This window comes from Elephas maximus, chromosome 3 (assembly GCF_024166365.1).
Source record: "Elephas maximus indicus isolate mEleMax1 chromosome 3, mEleMax1 primary haplotype, whole genome shotgun sequence".
Taxonomy (NCBI): Eukaryota; Metazoa; Chordata; class Mammalia; order Proboscidea; family Elephantidae; genus Elephas; species Elephas maximus.
The window spans coordinates 206,921,635-206,942,509 of record NC_064821.1 but is presented as its reverse complement, the minus strand read 5'-3'; the positions used below and the strand labels follow the sequence as shown (position 1 = coordinate 206,942,509).

The 20,875-nt window shown below is 48.0% G+C and overlaps 1 protein-coding gene across 1 annotated transcript in view; it reads left to right on the top strand.

Moving 5' to 3' along the window:
• The first annotated feature begins 386 nt into the window (after window positions 1-386).
• The window catches only part of FAM78B (family with sequence similarity 78 member B), a 103,749-nt gene continuing 83,260 nt past the window's right edge, over window positions 387-20,875 (top strand). Inside the window, exon 1 of the mRNA XM_049881137.1 lies at window positions 387-707. Within this exon, the coding sequence (XP_049737094.1) occupies window positions 445-707 (263 nt within the window). The 5' untranslated portion in view covers window positions 387-444. The remainder of the gene's footprint in view (window positions 708-20,875) is intronic.

Below are 20,875 nucleotides of genomic sequence, written 5' to 3'. Positions count from 1 at the left end.
CCGCCGCCGCCGCCCTCGCCCTTCCCCGGCTCCATGCCACCGCCGCCGCCTCCTCCTCCTCTCCAGCGAGGGGCGGGGGGCTCCGGCCCGGGGTGGGCACCACTCCTCCCAGCGTCGCTCCCCTCCCTGCCCTCCGCGCGGGCGCTGGAGCCGGCGGGGGCGCCCGCCGCCTCCTAGGAGCGCACGCTCCGCGCGCCCTGCTGGAGAGAGGGGCGGGCGTGGGCGGGGGCGGGCCGGAGTCCGGGCAGCCCGGACCCCGCGCGGCGGCAAGAGGAGGGGGCTTCCCCGGAGGATGCCCGGCTGCGGCTCCCGGTTCCTAGGCGCGAGCTGAGCCGGACCGGGTGCGGGCGGCGCGTCGCCATGCCGGCCTGACGGGCGCCCCCGGCTGCCCGCGCCGGCCCCCGCTCTGCCCCGTGCCGCGCCGCACCGGCGCCAGGCGGCAGGATGGGCTGTATCCAAAGCATCACCTGCAAGGCGCGGATCCGACGCGAGAATATCGTGGTATACGATGTGTGCGCCACCATTGACCAGTGCCCCACGCGCATCGAGGAGACCTCGCCCATCGTTCTGCGCTACAAGACCCCGTACTTCAAAGCCTCGGCCCGCGTGGTCATGCCCCCCATCCCCCGCCACGAGACCTGGGTGGTGGGCTGGATCCAAGCATGCAACCAGATGGAGTTCTTCAACACCTACAGCGACCTGGGCATGTAAGCGACCGGCCGCGCGGAGCCGGAGCGGGCCAGCCCCAGTCTCCGGTCCCCACCCTGTCCCCACTCCCCAGTTCCTTCTTTCCGCTCTCCCCATCTTCTTTCTAAACCTTGCTCCCGCCTCCTCTCTCACCTCCCTCTTCCCTCCTCCCTCCGCTTTTGTTTCAGTGACAGGGCGGGTGTAGGGAGGCTTCTTAAGAAGGCATTTTCTCTTGATTTGCTTCTGACTCCCAATTAAAGCAAACCGTGCAAGGCGCGAGGAACGCGACAAGGAGGGTTCGAGAGGCGCAGGTGGGGGTGGCTGGCGAGTGCCCAAGGAGTTTCGGGGTGCCGTCTGTGTTTTGTGGGCTTCCCGCGAAGAGTTTGAGGTGACGTATTGAGAGGAGTGGAATGCCGAGGACGTGTGGGTTGTGCCGCGCGTCTTGTGGAGAAACCGGAGCGGGCATGGAGGAGAAGGTCCCGGGCTTGCGAGCGGGAGTTGGTGGTTCTGCACCTGCCTCTTGGACTGTTGAATACTAGCTCTATCTCCCCGAAGTCAGGGAGCCTGGAGGCGCTTCCTTCGGGAACCACCAACCCGGCAGTGCTGCCCTTGGCTTCGCGCCCTCCGGACGAGTTCTGGGTGGTGGGGCGCTGGAAAGCGCCGGCGAGCCCCGGCCGAGCTGGGCTGATGACCTTGTGCGCGCAACCTTCGGCTGGCGCGACGCGGGGTGTTTCTTATGCTTAAAAAAAGGATGAGTCTGTTGTCTGTCTAGAGTTTTTACTTACTCTTCAAAACTTTCCTAATTGCGGCACTGGAAGGGATTCCCAGAGCCCACCGCGGAATCCTGTTGGCGAACTGGGAGCTCTCCAACTTCTTTCAGCAGCGCCGCTCGGTGCGCGCCAGGCTTGACAGCTGCGGTGAAGACCCAGAATCGCCGCGGCTTCTCTGCCGCCAGGGGCCGACAGCCTGCCCCGGAACTTAGGCTGCGGGAGGGCGCGTCCAAGGCTTTATTTACTAATTTTTCATAATTCTTCGCTCGCCTTTTTCAGAACTAGACTCGATCAGTTGGCAGCTACAATGGCTAAAAGGTTTGGGGCCAGCATTCCACCCGCTGTTACAGTATAGGACTAAAACTGGAGTGCCCTAATTAGCCTGCAGTCTATAGGGAACCCCTTTTTTTGGAAGTTCAGCCTCATTTCTTTTCTTGATTTAGAACTATAGAGCTTCCAAGGTTCATTTACTTACTGTGGGTGTGGGGTGGGGAAGTTCACATTTAAAAAGGTCAAGCCACCTTTTTAGCAGCAGTTTGTAGGCTTTTTATTGTACTACTATGAGAGGGTTTAAGTTAGCATCCTAAGCGCTGAAAGGAATTTTGACAGGTCGTTTTGTTTCTTTTTTTTCCTCCCAAAGAGTTTGCACTTTTCTTTTTGAGCATAAAAGCTCAGTGGGGGAGCAAGCTCATTCCTAGTGTGAGCACCCAGCTTCCCGTGCTTCTGGGCGCTGTGTTGTCTTTCTGGAAAGCAACTGGATGTGAGAAATTGAGGACATTGTTTTTGGTGAATCATACCATTTCAAAACAGACACACCCTTAAAAAAGTGATTATATCTGAACACATGTGTCTCTTAAAACCGTTTTTTTTTTTTTTTTTTTTTTTAGAAATCCGTTATATCCAGTCAAGTCAGGGAAAGCCACAGAAGGGGCAAGGGCCCATGCCCTTGTGCCCCTGGCCTCATGCTGATGGCAGCATGCACCCTTGCTGGGGGCAGGAACTGCTCTCCGGGCCGGCCTTGGATCCCTTGTATAGGAGGCCAGGAGGGTCTGAGCAGAAGCAGCCTTACTTTTCCCAAGACCACAGGGCTGAGTTCTCTGTTCCCTCGAATCTCTTGTAAATCAGTAGATCAAAGTTTAAATAAAGGACTCTTTTCCATAAAAGATAGATTATGGTTTGTGTCAGGAGAAGCCAAGGTGACATATGAAATGACCTGGTGGTGGAACTTCCTTGACTCTGTGCGAGGGTGTGTCCACATTAGACCCAGCTTTACTGGACGTGAATCAGTGATGGCTCAGAGGGACACGTATTCCCTGATCCTTCCCCACTGAATTCTTGCCTTTGGGATTTGGAAAAAAACTTTGGCTTTAAACTCCCACTCTCGATATTTTACAATTGTTGGTTTTGTTATTGATGCAGAGGAGCAAAAATAGTTCCCAAGAAATCATAAAGCATGTTATTATAGGTCTGGGTCCAGAGTCTACCTGTCCCTCTGTGGTTGTAATCATTGCTGTGTGTTTAAAGCCTTTTTGGATTCCAGGTTTAATGGAACCAATTTCCACAAAAATGTCTATGCCCTGAAAACTTTGCCAGTGTAAACTTCTTAATGGGAACTCAGATTGCGTGAACATTACTGCAGTCTATTAGTTATTATGCTTTCTTTAGCCTGTACCTTGAGTAGAAAAAACACTGCAGGCTGAATGTTCACCCCTGTGCAGTGTTCCTGCTACATGAAGCGTAATATGGCAAGAGGGTTTGGGTTAGAAAGCTGCCTTTTCACCGTTTTAAAAGGGACTTGCCAGAGGACATCCACAGCTTAAAAGGGCAAAAAACCTACATCTACAGTATTAAAAGAAAACGTGAGCTTTTGTGGTTTACATTTTCAACATTTCCAAGAAAAGGTAGGTTTCTAAAAAAGCATTTGAAATAGCTGATGGCGGTGATGGCCAGAGATTAATTTGAACTTGAACTCAAGTGACTTGGAACTTCCTCACATGGTTCTGTAGAAACCAGGCTGGTGAGTACTTGCAGCACCTATTCATTTCTCATTTGGCCCAGCTGGATCCTAATGCAGCCCTGAGGGAAGCGACTGTTTGAAGCCTTCATCCTTCAGGGAGAAGGGGCTTTTCTCAATCAACTCTCAGTAAACAGATACCAGGGGCCTTCGACTTGCAGGCACTAGCAAGGAAAACAAAGGAATATGAGGCAGCCTCACTGCTCCTCATTGTAGAAGGTGTGAACATGTGCAGAGAAAACCGCCACTTGTAGCTAAAACCAAGGAATACCTGGAGGATTCGAACTGTTGACCTCTTGGTTAGCAGCCATAGCACTAAACCACTACGCCACCGCTCCCAGCTAGTGTAGGAGAAATTCCTGAGAAGGGAGCACAGTCAGGACGAGAGGGGGGTAGTCCACAAGGCAGAGTTTTCTAGAGGTAGAAGGACTTGGGCTGGACTCTGAGGAATGAATAGGATTTGTTAAGGCAGGGGGAAAAAGAAAACAGTTGCCACTGAGTCAGTTCCAACTCATGGAGGCCTCATGAGTAGAGAGTAATTCCAGAGGAGAAAAAAAAGCAAACCTATGGAAGTAGGAAAATATAAGGTGTTTTGGGGGGGCATAAGTAGGCCAGTGGTCTTGGGTGGTACAAATGGTTTATACTGGCTACTAGCCAAAAGATTGGGAGTTCTTACCCACCCAGTGGTATCATAGAAAGGATTGGCAAACTACCTCAATAAAGATTACAACCAAGAAAACCCCTCTCTAACACATGGAGTCACCATGAGTTAGAATCAACTCAACAGCAACAGGTTTGGTTTTGGACTTGAAGTAGGCTAGAGTAGAGCATTCAAGTAGAACAGTAGGCGATGAGGTATGAAAGGGAGGTTGGGGCCTCTTGTGAAGGACCTAGGATGATATGATCTGGAAAAGAGAAGGTTGAGATCAGATCTTCTTAACCGGACAGAGGGTGTCAGGAGGCTCTCCCTAGGCTTTTCCTACCTCTTGGGTGTGTAGGAGCTTTTCAGTGGAAGCATAAGACCTTTTTGATGGAACAGGTTTGAATGCTGAAGCAGAACACCCAAGAGGTTTCCTGAGTGGAGTTTAAACAAGAAGTGGTGCTCATGGGCCAGGGATGATTGAGCTGAAGCCGAGGTTGGGGAGAGCCAGCAATGGCTAACGGCCCCTACCCGCAGCTCTGAGTGCACTGTCTTCTGGAGCTGTTAGCAAACAAAGTCACTATGGTCAGCCCAGGACGGATGGCACAGAAGCCACTCGCACCGCCATTTTCTAGAACCCTGGGCCTGAGTGGAACTTCAGGGGGTCATGCCTACTCCCCTTCTTCAGGAGACAACAGCTGCCTGTCTCTCTACACTTCCTTAAGAGCAAAAATTACTGAGTTTACTACCCATTCCCCTCTGTTGACTGTTCAGTTCAATTCAAGGTGGTTTCTATCCATTCAGAAACTGCCAAGTTCATCTGTGAGTTCCTTGTTACCATATCCAGCAGACACTTTTGAGAGAAACACATCTTTCCAGAGTGTTTCATGAGTTGACAGCTTCCTCTACCTGGAATCACCACCACCTTTTGGCTTTTATGCTGTTTCTCTAGTTGTTCCTCTCTTTGCATTGTACCTCAAGATAAAGTTCGTCTGGACATTTCTCACGCTGTACTCTCCCTGGGTAATTCTTTCCATCCCCACTACAGGAGGTGTTCTCTGTGATGTGCAGTCACCTCCAGGCCAGGTGTGTGTCTACACACAGTTTCTACTTGGCTTTCTGAAAGGTGTCTCAAGCTTAATGTATCCAAACCTGGACTCTTGATCTCCACTACAGCCTTGCACCCTGAAATCTGTTCTTCCACCATTCTTCCCCATCTTAGTAAATGGCACCTCTAGTCCTTCAGTTGCTGAAGCTGTCAATATATCATTTTTGATATTTCGCCACACATCTAATCCATCATCAGTTCCTACTGACTCGATCACCAAGATATAGCTAATCCAGCCACTGCTCTCCACGGCCACCACTGCCTTCTCAGGACATGTCACCATCAGCTATCATCTGCCCCAGAAGAGGCCTTCTAACTGAACTTGTCACCTCCATTCTTGCCCCCCACCCCAGCCTATTCCCTGTCCAGCACCCAGAGTGATAGTTTTAAAATGTGTGAATGCTATCACTGCCATCGCTTTCCTGCTTAAACCCTTTAGTGACTTTCCATTGCAATTGGGATAAAAGTTGAAAATTTCTCCTGGCTGTCTCTGCATTTCTCTTAAGCCATGGCAGCGCTCTTTCTGTTCTTCAAAGGCAACCAACTTGATCCCAACCCAGAGCTTTTCCATATGCTGACCTCTCTGAAACTCCCTTCTTCCGCACCCCTTTCTAGCTAATTCCTACTCCTCATTCAGGTCCCAACTCTTCCCTCCGTAGAGATTTCCTGTCTTAATTAGATTTCTCCTGCTCTTCTCTTTTAAAATGCCCTGTTCATTTCTTTTATGTTTTTACAGTTTGAAGGAATATAATTGTGTTTATGTAACCTCTGACCCATCTACTAAACTATAAATTCTGGGAAAGCAGGTGTTGTATCCATTTTGTTCTCTACTTTATGTACAGTGCTTGGTCCATAGCGGATTTCCGTAAACATTTGATGAATAAATAAATAAATGAACTATTTTTTTGACCTCAAAGAGTCTGTGTTCTCTTCAACAAATCATGTCTCTCTTTGATACTAGCTTTGCATATTAAACCTAAGGCTGACCCCATGGCACACTTCGACTCTGGACACTCCAGTGGTCACCCAGCACTGGTGTGTGTAGTTTAACTCCACTGTGCTCTTGTATCATTTTGTCCTTCATTCCCGCCAGATGGTCTTCCCCTCGGCACAGAGCGATGTCTGTCCCTTCCCCTGTCTCCCTGCAGTGTTCTGTACATGGGCAGTGGTGTTCAGTAAACTCTGAAGCCTCACTCCCATGTCACCTGCTGGCAAGTGGCATTCATTGTCTGCCCAAGGAAACGTGACACAAATCTTGTCATGACACTGTTCCACCTGCATCATTGACTTGTAGCCGGCATCCCAAGACTTGTGGAGGTGGCGGCTTTAGCCATCACTGAAATGTTTTGCGCAGTAGAGAGTCGTTTCCCCCTGATCTGGGGCTCCCCATCTACTCGCTGCCTGCATGTCCAGCATGGCTTCCAGCATGCCGCTCACTCGTCATAGAGATACTGCCGCCTTTGGGCATTTTGCTCTCGAGGACCTGAGTGGCCCCTCTGTTCAGGGAGCCCAAGGAGCCTCCAAGCCACTTGTGCCAACCCACTACCTGCGCACTCTCATCGCACCCCCAGTCAGAGGGCTTGAGGTCTGGAAGTAGCTGGAGTTTCTCCTCACCAGAAACATTGCAGATGGGAGCCCCCATTCAGGAGCATCAGATGGGAAAGCAGGATCCAGTTCCTTTACTCAAGTCCTGAGTGCCCTTGAAGGGGAGATGGCCTAACCCTTCTGCCTCTAATCTTCTCCATCTCTGCAGAAGAGGAGCAGCAGAGGATTAGCTGATCTTATCAGGAAGCATTAGGCTCACTGGAGATAAAGCACAACTCAGGCTTTTCAGGGTGGGAAGGACAGGGGGAGACAAATGGTTAGGAAGAGAGAGACAGGGAGAACACGATGGAGTTAGCGTTGCAGTGTGGCCTGTGTAGCCCAGATGCCAAAATATGGCTGCAGAGGCACCAGGTGGGACCAGGAAAGTAGGGACAAGAGAGCTGGTTGGGTGTTGAGCTGCAGGTGATCAGTGACCTTCCACACAGCAGCAGAAGTGAATACCGCCTTCAGGGCCAGGTCTGCAGAAGCTACCTGTTCCAGGTCAAGAAAGAAAACTGGTAATTGATTAAGCAATTGCAGAATCTGGTGTGGGACTCAGGATCCCACATATCCCCATCCCTTCTCATTTGAGTAGACTCTGATCTCACTTGACCTGCACGGAGACCCCATGAGCTGGATGACTTGTCCGTGGTCATCTGGTGAGTGGCCGGGCTGGGTCGGTAAACCCTGAATTCTGACCCCGTGTCCTGCCTGTCTGTGCATTACACCTGCTTGGTCCAGCTTGGCCTGTCACAGGGACAGGTCAGCTCTCCATTCATATCAGCACTGGAAAGCCTAGTGGGTATGGCTGCAGCAGCCACAGGCCTGGCTCATTTTCTCAAGCACCCCAGGGAAATGGTCACATCTTCTCACCAGCCTCCTCCTCCTCTCAGCCACTTTGGTCCACTGAGAAGAAAAGTAGCCTCAGATTAACAGATGAGCCACTAATCAGGCTGTAATTTCCTATTTGGCTGTTATGGACTTCTTGGGAATAGAAGGAAATGATCAGTATCTTAGTCATCTCGTGCTGCTATGACAGAAATACCACCAGTGGATGGCTTTAACAAACAGAAATTTAGTCTCTCACCGTCTAATAGGCTAGAAGTCCAAATTCAGGGCGTCAGCTCCAGGGGAAGGCTTTCTCTGTCAGCTCTGAAGGAAGGCTCTTGTCATCAATCTTCCCCTGGACTAGGAGCTTCTCTGTGCAGGAACCCCAGGTCCGAAGCATGTGCTCTGCTTCCAGTGCTGCTTTCTTGGTGGTATGAGGCCACCACTCTCTGCTTACTTGCCTTTCCTTTTATCTCTTGTAAGATAAAAGATGGTGCAGGCCACAGCCCAGGGAAACTTTATATTGGATCAGGGCTGTAACCTTAGTAAGGGCATTACAACCCTGCCTTAATCCTCTTTAACATGAAATTACCATCACAAAATGGAAGACAGCCACACAAAACTGGGAATCAGGGCCTAACCAAGTTGACATGTTTTGGGGGCACACAAGTCAGTCCATGGTAATTGGTAACAGCATTCTGGTGAACACACAAAGGCGCAGGGCCTCGGAGGTACTGAGGAGCCCACAAGCTAAGCCAGAGATGCCCACAGTGTGGGACAGTATCCCGCATAGGAGGAGTTGCAAGGTGTGGTGGTTAAGGATGGTTTTGGAGTTGTTACTGGTTTTAGTGAAAGGAATGTGAGTGTGCCTGTGTTGGGGAGCATTGTCAGCATCAAGGAATGCCTTGTGAGCCTGGGAGATGCTTCTGTGGGAAGGAGGAGGATGGGCCAGAACATAAAGGAACACGTTGAAGTCTGTGTGCCTGGCACTGTGCTTGTGCTTTCCATTCGTGACCTCATTGAAATCACTCACCCAATGAGAGCAGTACTCCTATTGCAAGGCTCAATGAGGTTAGATAGCTACCCTGAGGTCTCACAGCCAGAAAGTAGCCAAGCCAGGAGCCAAGCCCACATCCTTTGATGGCTCAGTTTCTCATAGCCTGCCTTATCTCCCAGGTAAGATATTGTTGTTCCCCTATAGCTTTCTGTTCCTTCCCAAAATGGACCTGGCTTTACTGTTTTTGTCTGGGTGGCATATTTGCTCACTTTTTTTTTTGAAAGTGAGAGAAAACGCTGATGGCTTAGTGGTTAAGAGTTTGGTGTAACCAAAAGGTTGGCAGTTCAAATCCACCAGGTGCTCCTCGGAAACCCTATGGGGCAGTTCTGCTCTGTCCTGTAGGGTTCCAACTTGATGGCAATGTGTTCGGTTTTGGGTTTTTTTTTTTTTTTCTTTGGTTGTAAGTGAGAAATGTACCCTGCGAGTACACGTGTAAACCTCTTAGAATTCTTCCTGGAAAAGCGTTCAAGCAGGAAAGGCTTTGTAAGGGGATGGTAATAAGGAAGACAGGGACTGAGACACTGAGATGCTGTCCTCAGCTCTCAGGGACCCCAAGCTGGCCATCAGGGCAGCAGGAACCAGCTCCGTGCCAATGCCTCTGGGAGCTTCTCTACGGGCCACACGTCGGCCCTGATGGGCAACGCTGGGGCCGAGCAGATGGTTATCCAGACCCCTCCAGTGCTGGATTTGGATGTCTGTTCATCCCTCAGATTCTCCAGACAGTTGCTGTTTGGCAGATGATTAGAAAGAGCAGGGAAAAAGGACTCCCTTCTGGTGGTGGAAGGGGGACTAGCTCATTGGGCAGACGTCTGACTCCAGGAATTCCTATGCTATTCCTTCTGCCAAGGCCCCCACAGGCCACCCTGTCAGCTGCAGGGACCCTGCTCCCTCCTTAGGTTCTGGGATATACGCCAATTGGAATTACTGACTGTGCCAATGGAAGGTACAGCTCCTGGCTCCCCTGCACAGGGGCTGGAGTCAGAAGACCTGGGCTGGAGTTCAGTTATGTGACCTTAGACAGGTACCTTAACCATCCAGTGTCTAGTTTGCCTGTATTTAAATGGGTGGATGGTAAGGTCTGTCTTTTGCAGGGGTCAGGAATTAAGTGAGATGAAGAATGTGAAAGTGCCCTTCCACCTGTAATACGCTGTGCACACGTTGTTAGAAGATGAGAGACTGTTATATCAGAGGGTGCCTCTAGGTCAGTCTCAAGGAACAGGGAGGCTGTGGTTTGTGGCGCTGTGGCTTCCCCTGGCAAAGAGGCATCTAGACTCTGGAAAGGGTCCCTGACATATCAACCCCCTCTCCCCCAGAGGAGGAGACAGCTGGAGCCAGGGCTGTTTCTACTCCTACTTCAGAGGGGGGTGATGGAGACCCCTCACCCCAGCCACAAGTCACCCTCCCAGCTCTGCCCTGAGCTGTGGATTCGGCAGCAGCCAGTCTCTGAGCATGATGCCTGTGGCTCGGCCATGTTCTCAGATGGACTGCATGCCCCAGCCCCAGCCCACCCTCGGTGACGGTATCAGTCCACCTAGGAGCCACAGTTTGCCCAAACCAAGAACGGGGGAGAGGAGAGACCCTAGAGCATGTAAGATGTGCTGTTTGTACTCAAGAAGGGTTATAGAGCTTCCCACCTGAGTGGATAAATGAGACCAACACATGAAACAACTTGGGTCCATAACTGTTTTTAATGTGCTTTAATTCCTTTAAAGTGCCTTTTAAAATTTCATCTCTTACTGGAGGAACCCCCAAGACTGTGGCCCCCGGACACCCTGCTGACTAAGAACTGAAAAAAAAAAAAACTGAAGCTACTCCTAAAAGTCTACCTTTCAGCCAAAGATTAGACAGGCCTATAAAACAAACAAAAACATATGTGATGAATGTGCTTTTTTAGTTCAATCAAGTAAAGGAGACCAAATGGGCAACACCTGCCCAAAAGCAAAGATGATAAGGCAGGAAGGGATGGGAAAACTGGACAAATGGACATAGGGAACCCAGGAAGTAAAGGGAAAGGGGGAGAGTGTTGACACATTACAGGGATTGCTACCAATGTCACAAGACAGTTTGTGTATAAATTTTTGGAATGAGAAGCTAATTTGCACTGTAAAGTTTCATCTGAAGCACAATATAATTAAAAAAATTTTTTTCATCTCTCTTAGATCAAATTTATATTAGTGGTTACCAGGGGTGGGGGGCAGATGGGCGGGGGATCATTTTCTAGGAAGCCGTGAGTTTCTGTCTGTTGTTGTAGTTAGTTGCCATTGTGTCAATTCCAACCCATGGTGAACTCATGTGGCGATGGGAAGTTTGGCAACAATTACCGTGAAGGTTGCACAACACGATTAACGTGGTTTGTGTTGCTAAATTGTACACATGAAGAAAGTTGAATTGGTGAATGTGCAATACATGATTTTACAACAGTTGAAAAAAAAGGAAAATAGTTTTTTAATTTTGTTTTTTAACCTCAAAATAATCATGAAATTTATTAAGGGAAACCATTATTCCCATTTTAGATAAGCAAGCTGAGGCCTGACGAGATTGAATAATTTGCTCAAGGTTGCCCTGGTAGGCACTGGGAGAATCAGGCCTCCCAGCCCCTGCCCTAGTGCCCTTCCCATGCCAAGTGCCTGGTCAGCCAACCAGGGACAGAGATCCTCCTCAGCGGTGTGCCATGTGTACCTCTGGGTTAGCCAGCTCGCAAGCACAGTTGGGGGTATCACTGAAGGCGAGAAAGAGACACCTAAATGCGTACAACAGAAGCAAAGAGAAACTTTCAGGCTGTCAGATTAACCCAAAATAAGTAAGACCGAGTGCTGACTGATGGCGCATGGGGAGAGTAGGGTCATTGTGACAGGCTGCCTTGGAAACCCTCTGACTGGCCCCCTCTTCTGGGACCTGACCTTTCCGGGCTACGTCAGGCTGAGCACTCGGAGGCTGTCAGAGGTCTGGCAAATGGGAAGCAATACATCAGCCTCCTCAGTCAGCAGGTTTGGCAGCATCCTGAAGGTCCAGGCAAACCAAGGAGCCAGGGCTTCCAGGGCAGGAGTGGTGGCAAGGACAGGCTTCAGCAAGGCTGGGAACTGCCAGAGACAGTCAAATTAGATGTTGTTTTGCCCTGGGCACGTGGGAGTCAGGGGCCACATATGTGGGAAGAGAGAGGCTTGAAGGGGTTTTAGAGATGCTGCTTCCAAGAACAGGGATCTTTTCTTCTCATTCTTCCTCCTCCCAAGAGTCATGCTGATCACACGGTGGGTACTCCATTTTCCAAAATGGCGGCCCCCAACCTGAGCCTGAGGAACTCAATTCAAAACCAGATTTTTTTTTTCAAATGACTCAAATATGGGAGAATCTGTTTTAAACTTCCATGAACAACCTCTACACTTTTTTTAGGGAGTGTGAAAGATTTGTACCAAAAAGCTAAACCTTAAACTCCTGTTGGTTTCTTCTTGGCCCAAGGAGCCTGTCTTTGGCTGGAACACAAGTATACTTTGAGCAATGGGCAGATGTCTGCTTATTGTTCTGTCTTCCCTTGAAACCATAAGCAAATTACTCAACTTAATGATAACAACAACACCCACTTACTGAACACTTAATGGATAATAAATGCTTTATATGCACTGTCTGTGAAGTAGGTATGTTTTCTCCTTCTTAGAGATGATGAAACTGAGGCCTGAAGAGGCTGGGTAACCAATTAGTGACAGAGACAAGATTAGAAATCAGATCGAACTAATTCCAGTGGCTCTTTATGTTATACTGCCTCATTCTTTTCTTAGGGTTGAATGAATGAATGAGAAAGTGTATGGATGGATGGGTGGGTGGGTGGATGGAGGGATGGAGGGTTGGAGGGAGGGATGGAGGGATGGATGGATGGATGGATTGGATGGATTAGATTGGATGGATTGGTTGGATGGATGGGGCGTTTTCAGGCTGGAACACAGTGCTTGCTTCTGTTCTTGCTGGGGACCCATGGGAAACAAAGAGTTTAAATCAAGGGGGAAAAACGGCTAGCCTACTCACCTCTCAGCTGTCTGGTTAGCTCAGCTGATCAGGACAGGATGCTAATGAGACCACAGTCCTGGGGTCAGACCCACATGACCATTCCAGGCCTGAGTCAGCCCTCTTTACCCTACCAACTCCTTTGCAAGTGACTGCTACCAGCTACCAGTCACAGCAGGGTCTAGATTAGAGAGTAGAGAAAGAGCCAGAAAAATGCAAGTGGTGGGTCAACAGAATCATCCTTGACTCCTAGGATGTGAGGACAGCATGAGAAACCATCTAGCCCGGCCCACCCATTTTGTAGATGGTGACACTAAGGCCCAAAGAGGGGCAGTGATGCAGCTAGTGGAATGGATAGAACCTGGACTCAGATGCAGGCCTATTGAACTGCACAGCAAATGTTCTTCTTCAGTGGGTTACACTGGGCCCTGACTGGGGACAGGTAGGTCACTCTGTGGGTCAAGGCTGTGGGCACCCCTACCCTATACAGCAGTAATCGGCGGTTACTACCTTTTAGTTTTTCATCAACCCCTCCCCCCTTATTTGCTGAGGGTCCTGGGCTCCATGCAGAGGTGTCCTGTGCTCCAGAGAAGCAGCAGCAGCTAGTGTGCAGGAAGAACAGCGTCCCTCAGCAGCAAAGAGAGGAACACAAATTAGGGATGTCTACACAGTTGCCAGCAGGCAGAGACACCAGTCTTCTCCCAGTGTCCATACACAGTGATTAGCAAGGAAGAAAGGAGAGGCCTCCCAAGGGACGCCCTTCACAGATGGCAGGAAATGGGATGGCTTGGCCGCCCAAGGGAGGAGGGATGAGCGGAGAAATTGAGATTCAGCCTGGATGCCCAAGAGCCCAGAAACCTTTTCTTCCACCCGTTCACCCCCTCTACCCAGGTGCTGATGGCATATGTGGGTCCCTGGCCCCCTACTATGGCTTCCCTTTGGCCTGGCCACACTCCTTCAATTGTTCTCTTGCCCACATTTTAGCATCTGCTCTTGACATCCAGCCTTTCTGATTATGTGTTGAATTGTGCCCTCCAAAAAGATAATGTTGATGTTCTGACCCTTGATACCCGCGGAGGTGACCAGACAGGCAAGGTAGCCTCATGGCCCCTGACAGCTCCAGAAGAAACAAGATCCAAGTGGTGTAAAAGATGACAGATTGTGAGGAGGCCAGGGGGCCCTCCCCCAACAGCCCAGCTCAGCTGGGAGGTCCCCATGGAGCAGAACAGATGGGGAAGTCTGAGAGGGAGACCCTAGCAGCCTGGAGACTCTGTTTCTGGTGTGGCTTTTAGTTAACGGTTCTCTCAATTTTTTTTCTTTTATTTCTTTTATTTTTTGTTAAAGTGAGGTATTTTATTTTAGCACAGGGTCATGATCTAATTGTGCTGTGTCTGTTTATCTAGAGGAGGTGGGGGTGGGCAAGGAGAGAGCAGGCCAAGGCCACCATACAGTCTGCTTTGTCCGTGTTGGGATCTAAGGGGGGTGCCGAGGAAGGACTGTAGGTGGGATGGGACAAATGTGTGCCTCTGAGCAGCCCATCACTGCTGCTCATCTGGCTGACTCCAAAGCTGTAGTCTTTGCATCTCTCCAGGCTGCCTCTCATGAGGAGGAATCTGGAAATCCAGGGTGATGTCAGGTGGTTGCTGGGGACCCCTTACATAGTCATGTTCTAGCATGGGCCTCTGTCTCAAAATTTCTACTGGGAACCTAGCTTGTGCCCTTCCTGGAGAGGAGGCGTTTCAGGTCTCCTGGCCTTCTTGGGTCCACCATCATTGCCCCACTTGCCAGACGTGCCTTGTCAGGTCCTCTAACTCTTGTGGCTCCTGCTGCCTGGCTCCTGCCTGTCTTTGTCCCTGTCCATTGCTTGTACCATATCTATGTCCTTTCAAGTGCCTTCCTGCTTGGTTTCTGACTACTGCTTTTCTCAGGCCAGTCACTCTTTCAAGCTGCTGGGCCTTAACCAGATCCTAACCTCCAGGCCCCCTGTTCTCCTACTCCTATATCCTCTGGACTTGTAATTGGTTCACTGTCTTAGGCTTACCCTCCCTTCCTGAGCTGGGGGGAAAAAAGCAGAAGGAGACACAGCTCAAGGAGCAACCCTGTCCTTGACCCTGGGGCAGAATTGCCCCCTTCTTCTGGGAGTCCATGAGCCACTGTGTCCTCCATGTCCACTCCAAGCCTGGACCAGGCTTCCACTTTCATCTCATGGGTAGGTTTTCAGACGGAAAATTACTTGTGACTTAAAGGAGCAACTACAGTTTGGATGTCTGGTAAGGATGCTGAAACACATTGAGAGCAGAGTACGGGGGGCTTTTCCATAGCATGGAACCCAGGAGAGGGGTGCAGGGAGAAGAGGAATTAATTCAAGAAGCACTCATTCAGGGCCTGCTCATTCACAGTAGGTCTGTAGCAAAGAGAGAGGGTACTAAAGAGGTTTGAGAGTATGGTTTGCTGCCCTCGTCCTCCTGGTAGCTGTATTGATTTCCTAGGGATATGGTAACAAAGTACCACAAACTGGATGGTTGAAAACAACAGAAATTCATTGTCGCATGGTTATGGAAGCTTGAAGTCCAAAATCAAGGTGTTAACAGGTTCTAAGGGAGAGTCTGTTCCATGCCTCTCTCCTGGGTTCTGGTGGTGCCTGGCCCCTCTTGGCATTCCTTGGCTTGTGCATGTGTCACCCTAGCCTCTGCCTCCATCATCACATGGCCTTCTTCTCTGTGTGTCTCTGTTTCTTTTATACCGACATCACTCATAGTGGATTAGGACCTACCCTACTCCGGTATGACCTTATATTAACTGATAACATCTTTAAAGACCTTATTTTCAAACAAGGTCACCTCCGCGGGTATCAAGGGTCAGAACATCAACATTATCTTTTTGGAGGGCACAATTCAACACATAATCAGAAAGGCTGGATGTCAAGAGCAGATGCTAAAATGTGGGCAAGAGAACAATTGAAGGAGTGTGGCCAGGCCAAAGGGAAGCCATAGTCAGCCTAGTTACTGCCCAACAAGACCCAACAAAACTCTTGACCTTAATGTCCAACCCTGCCCTGTCATGTGTGAAGCTAGGAAACCCAAGAAGGGTTTGCAGCTACTCTCCCTGCCCCCAGTGTTGGAGAACAACCACCCACCAGAGTTTCTTTTGTTTTCCAAGGCTGCTGAAAAGCTCCCTGAGGTAATAATCTCCAGTCGGGTGGCTGAGCATAATGGCCTTAGCTAAGAGGTTCCTAAGATGGAAAGGAGCATAGGAGCAAGAACGCTGAGGTAGCCCCTTTGCAGCCAAGGTAGGTGTCTTCCTACAGTGACCAGTTTTTTTTTAATTATTTCAAAACTGTCGCTAGGACAGGTGTCTTTTCAGAACAGGAACCCCCAGAGAGAATCTAGACCATCCAGGTACCTGTGTGGTTGCTTAACCACAATTGAAAGACTTTGAGAAATGGAACTGCTGCATAATTAGGCCAAGAGTTGGAACCTGGAGAAAGGGTGATTGAATGAGTTCATTGTTCAGATATAATCCCGTTGTTGTTAGTTACTGTTGAATCATCTCCAATGCGTCAATATCTTATGTATAACAGAACAAAATGTTGCCCACCTCCTGCACTGTCTTCATGACTGTTGTATGTTTGAGTCCATTGTCCACCACCCTTCTGTCAGTTTGTGGTACTGTGGTGGCTGCGTGTTGCAAAGATGCTGGAAGCTATGACACTGGTTATTTCAAATACCAGCAGGATCAACCATGGTGGACAGGTTTCAGTGGAGCTTCCAGATGAAGACAAACTAGGAAGAAAGGCCTTGCTATCTACTTTAAATATTAGCCAGTGAAAACCCTACCTATCACAACAAAATACTGCCTAATTTAACTCTAAAGGTCCCCTTTCTTCTACAGGAACTACGAGACCACAAAGACGAATGGGGGGAAGGAAGTAGCTTTTGTCTACACGATAATGCTTTTGTGGAAGCCCTATCTGTTGACCTTTAACCTTAGGATCTGTGCATAGTTTCTTTTTCATTAAGCAGCTAGTTCTCTTTAGCCACTTAAATGATTTATTAGTTGAGAGGTTCAGTCATTTGACCTGATCAGATCGCAGGCATGCTTAGGTCTTCATTCTGAGAGGGAGATTCCTACTTGGATGCTGAGAGTTTTCTTCAAGAAAGCCTTCAGTGTCTGGTGCTTCCTGAATTGTCTGATCATCAGAATTTCGGACTACGCTTTAGTGTATATACAATTTACCGTAAGAAGGAAAAGCAAAGACATTTGAAAATATATTCTATTAGAAATGTCCCTCATTAAACAGAAGCAGAGTAACCAGAGAAAAAGAAGTCAATGGGATAGTCAGGTTGTTTTCATTGGGACAGTTCAAGGGCTAAGTGTATGCAGAATTCGAGAGCACAGGGTAGCACAGAATGCTCCATAGTGGCAAGGATGGCAGTACTTCAACTTGCTTACTGTGGACACATCATCAGAAAAGACCAATCACTAGAAAAAGACATCATGTTTGATAAAGTAGAGGGTCATTGAAAATGAGGAAAACCCTCAATGACATGGATCAACACAATAGCCACAGCAGTGGACTCAAACACACCAGTGATCATGAAGATAGCACAGGACGGGGCAACGTTTCGTTCTGCTGTGCATGAGGTCGCCATGAGTTGGAGCCAACTCAGTGGCAACTAACAACAGCATTGAACTCCTGAGCTGCGACAACTCTATATGCAATTGTTTCCAGCCTCAAGTCGTCAACTTCTTCTGTGATGCCATTCCTATTTGGAAATATTTTGATACATACATGACCCAGGAAAGAACTGAGGTAGTCCTCCTTGACTTACAGCACCTCAGCAAAAATCTACTTCCATACTAGCTAAAAATCCCAGTTCTGGGTTATACCATCCAACTTTTAAACATTTCTTATTTGCTTCCCTGTATGCTTTTAAAACATGCGTATTCACTATGCCTTGTGTCCAAAACATCAAACTCGTGTTGCACAAATGTTTTATATTCTTACCAGTTTTTATCTGCTTGATCTATCAACTATTGAGAAGGCTCGTTGAGGTTTCTGTCTATGATAGTGTGTTCATGACTCTTTTTGCAGTTCTCTCAACTCTTGCTTTATACATTTTGGGGCTGGGCCCGCTTACCTCTTTGGTGTTCAGTTTCCTCTTCATTTTCGACCCCCGGGGATTTATTTTGCAAGCCCAGCCATGCATTTGAGAAGAAATTTGTAGTGGAGGTTTTTTTCCATTTAGCCTGCCACGGGATTTAATTATTAGACTCTTCTGTTCCTCAACTGTAGATGAAAGTAAGCTTTTAGTGGCTACTTTTCCTGGTTAGAGTGAATGTTTTTCTAGTCCTGTCTAGGCAGGACTCTTTGATAAAAACAGCTGAGGTTTCTTAGCACTCCTTTGTTGGGGGTGGAAAGGGGAACCAAGGCCCTGTGAGGGTTTTGGATCTAAGGCCAAGGATAGGGAGTCCAGAAAAACACCCCCACTGTATACTGGGGCACAACTGATGGGGGTATCCTGCTGTCCGGATGGACCCAGGTCTCTCTAAGGTGTTGTGACTCTGAGGAATTACAACGGCCGTTGTCATTCACCTTTGTATACTCCAGGGCCCAAAGTCTGCCCTTGACAAGCCAGGATTTTCTGCTGAAGAGGAAGCTGCATTCCCAAGAAGCCTCAAGGCTCCCCTCCAGCACAGCCATCCCCAATGTCTCTGTGTAGTGTCGGAGACTCAGAAGTAGTTGACTCCAAGTTTCCCTGTGCCTGTTCCCGGGGCCTTATCCTTGAGTCTCATTTTGTTCTGGCATTTGGCATCTGGCAGGCGATAACCTTGTCTGCCTTCTTCTCTTTCAGATGACTCTTAGAAGAACCGACAGGGGGATGGGATGTGTGTGTATGGCGGGGTTGTGGAGGGCAAAGCTGTCTGTCATTTGGAAGGTGTAACCAGGGGGCCCCCCTGCCCGGAGAAGGTAAACTCATTGTCTTCAAGTCAGTTCTGACTCATGGCAACCCCATGTGTTTCAGAGTAGAACTGCACGCCATAGGATTTTCAATGGCTGTGACCTTTTAGAAGTAGATAGCCAGACCTTTCTTCCAAAGTGCCTCTTGGTGGATTAGAATCACCTACCTTTCAGACTCTTTGGGATTTTCTGTATATAGGCTCATATCACCCATGACTAGAAATAATTTGACTTCTTCTTTTCTAATCTGGATACCTTTTATTATCTTATTTCTCTCACTAGGACTTCTAATACGATATTGAATAGAGGTGGTGAGAGCAGGCACCCTTATCGTGTTCCCGATTTCAAGGCGAAGGCTCTTAGTCTTACTACTTTAGATATAATTTTGGCTATTGGCTTTTCATATATATGCTTGCTGAAAGTGAAAAGGACTTGAAGCATTTACTAATGAAGATCAAAGACCACAACCTTCAGTATGGATTGCACCTCAACATAAAGAAAACAAAAATCCTCACAACTGGACCAATGAGTAACTTCATGATAAACGGAGAAAAGATTGAAGTTGTCAAGGATTTCATTTTACTTGGATCCACAATCAACAGCCATGGAAGCAGCAGTCAAGAAATCAAAAGATGCATTGCACTGGGTAAATCTGCTGCAAAGGACCTCTTTAAAGTGTTGAAGAGCAAAGATGTCACCTTGAAGACTAAGGTGCGCCTGACCCAAGCCGTGGTATTTTCAGTCGCATCATGTGCATGTGAAAGCTGGGCAATGAATAAGGAAGACTGAAGAAGTATTGACGCCTTTGAACTGTGGTGTTGGCGAAGAATATTGAATATACCATGGACTGCCAAAAGAATGAACAAATCTGTCTTAGAAGAACTACAACCAGAATGCTTCTTAGAAGCAAGGATGGCAAGACTGTGTCTTACATACTTTGGACATGTTGTCAGGAGAGATCAGTCCCTGGAGAAGGACGTCATGCTTGGCAGAGTACAGGGTCAGCGGAAAAGAGGAAGACCCTCAACAAGGCGGATTGACACAGTGGCTGCAACAATGAGCTCGAGCATAACAATGATTTTAAGGATGGCGCAGGACAGGGCAGTGTTCCGTTCTGTTGTGCATAGGGTCGCTATGAGTCGGAACCAAATCGACAGCACCTAACAACAACAACAACTTGGGTCAGTTTCAGTAAGTTGTGTGCTACTAAGAATTTGTCCATTTTGTCAAGGTTCTGCAGTTCGTTTGCTGTACAGTTCATGATACTCTGTCATAATTCTCTTTATTTCTATCGGATCAGTTGTAATGTCCCCTTTAATTTTTTATTTTGGTTATTTGCTTCTTTTGTTTGTCAGTCTAGCTAAAGGTTTGTCAATTTTATTGATCTTTTCAAAGAACCAACTTCTGGTTTTATCGATTTTGTTTATTGTTTTCCTGTTTTTTATTTTATTTCTGCACTGATCTTTGTTATTTCCTGTCTTCTGATAGGTTTAGGCTGAGTTTCCTCTTCTCCTTCTAGTTCCTGGAGTTGTTAACCTGTTAATTTGAGACCTTTTTTCTTTGTTTATGTAGGCATTTATTGCTATAAGTTTTCCTCTGAGTAGTGCCTTCACTACATCCCGTAAGTTTTGGTATGTTGTGCTTTCATTTTCCTTTGACTCTGAAAAAATTTATGATTTCTTCCTTGACTCATTGATAGTTTAATAGTGTGCTGTTTAATTTCCAAGAACCTCCTACCTTTTGGTTGGTAGCCTCACACTTAGGTACAATGCTTAATATCCCCCTGGAAATCAGCAGCTGACTATCTCTAGAGGGGGAGTGGAGGGTGGGGATTCCCTACGTTGAACTGTTCTGGGGTATGGAGATCTGAAGGTGGTTGGAGCCATATAAAACTAGGATCCGGTGAAAAACAGCTAGGCTAGAACGTCAGCATTTACAAAAGTGCTTTCTTCTACGTTACTGATGGTATTATGTTCTCTGTGTGAGAAAAGCAAGGCTTAGTGAGCTTAAGTGATTTGGCAGGTTTGCACAGTTAGGAAGTGGCAACACTCGTCATTGGATTCCCAATTGATTGTTCCCTTTAGGTAGCTGATGCTGGAAAAAAGAGAAAGTGTTAGAACTTTAGAAGCTGAAAAAGACCTTGGAGGTCTTTATTTTACAAATGAGGAAACAGGTAAAGAGAATTACTCAAGGTTATACCCAAAGCTAAGTGGCAGATCAGCTGAGATC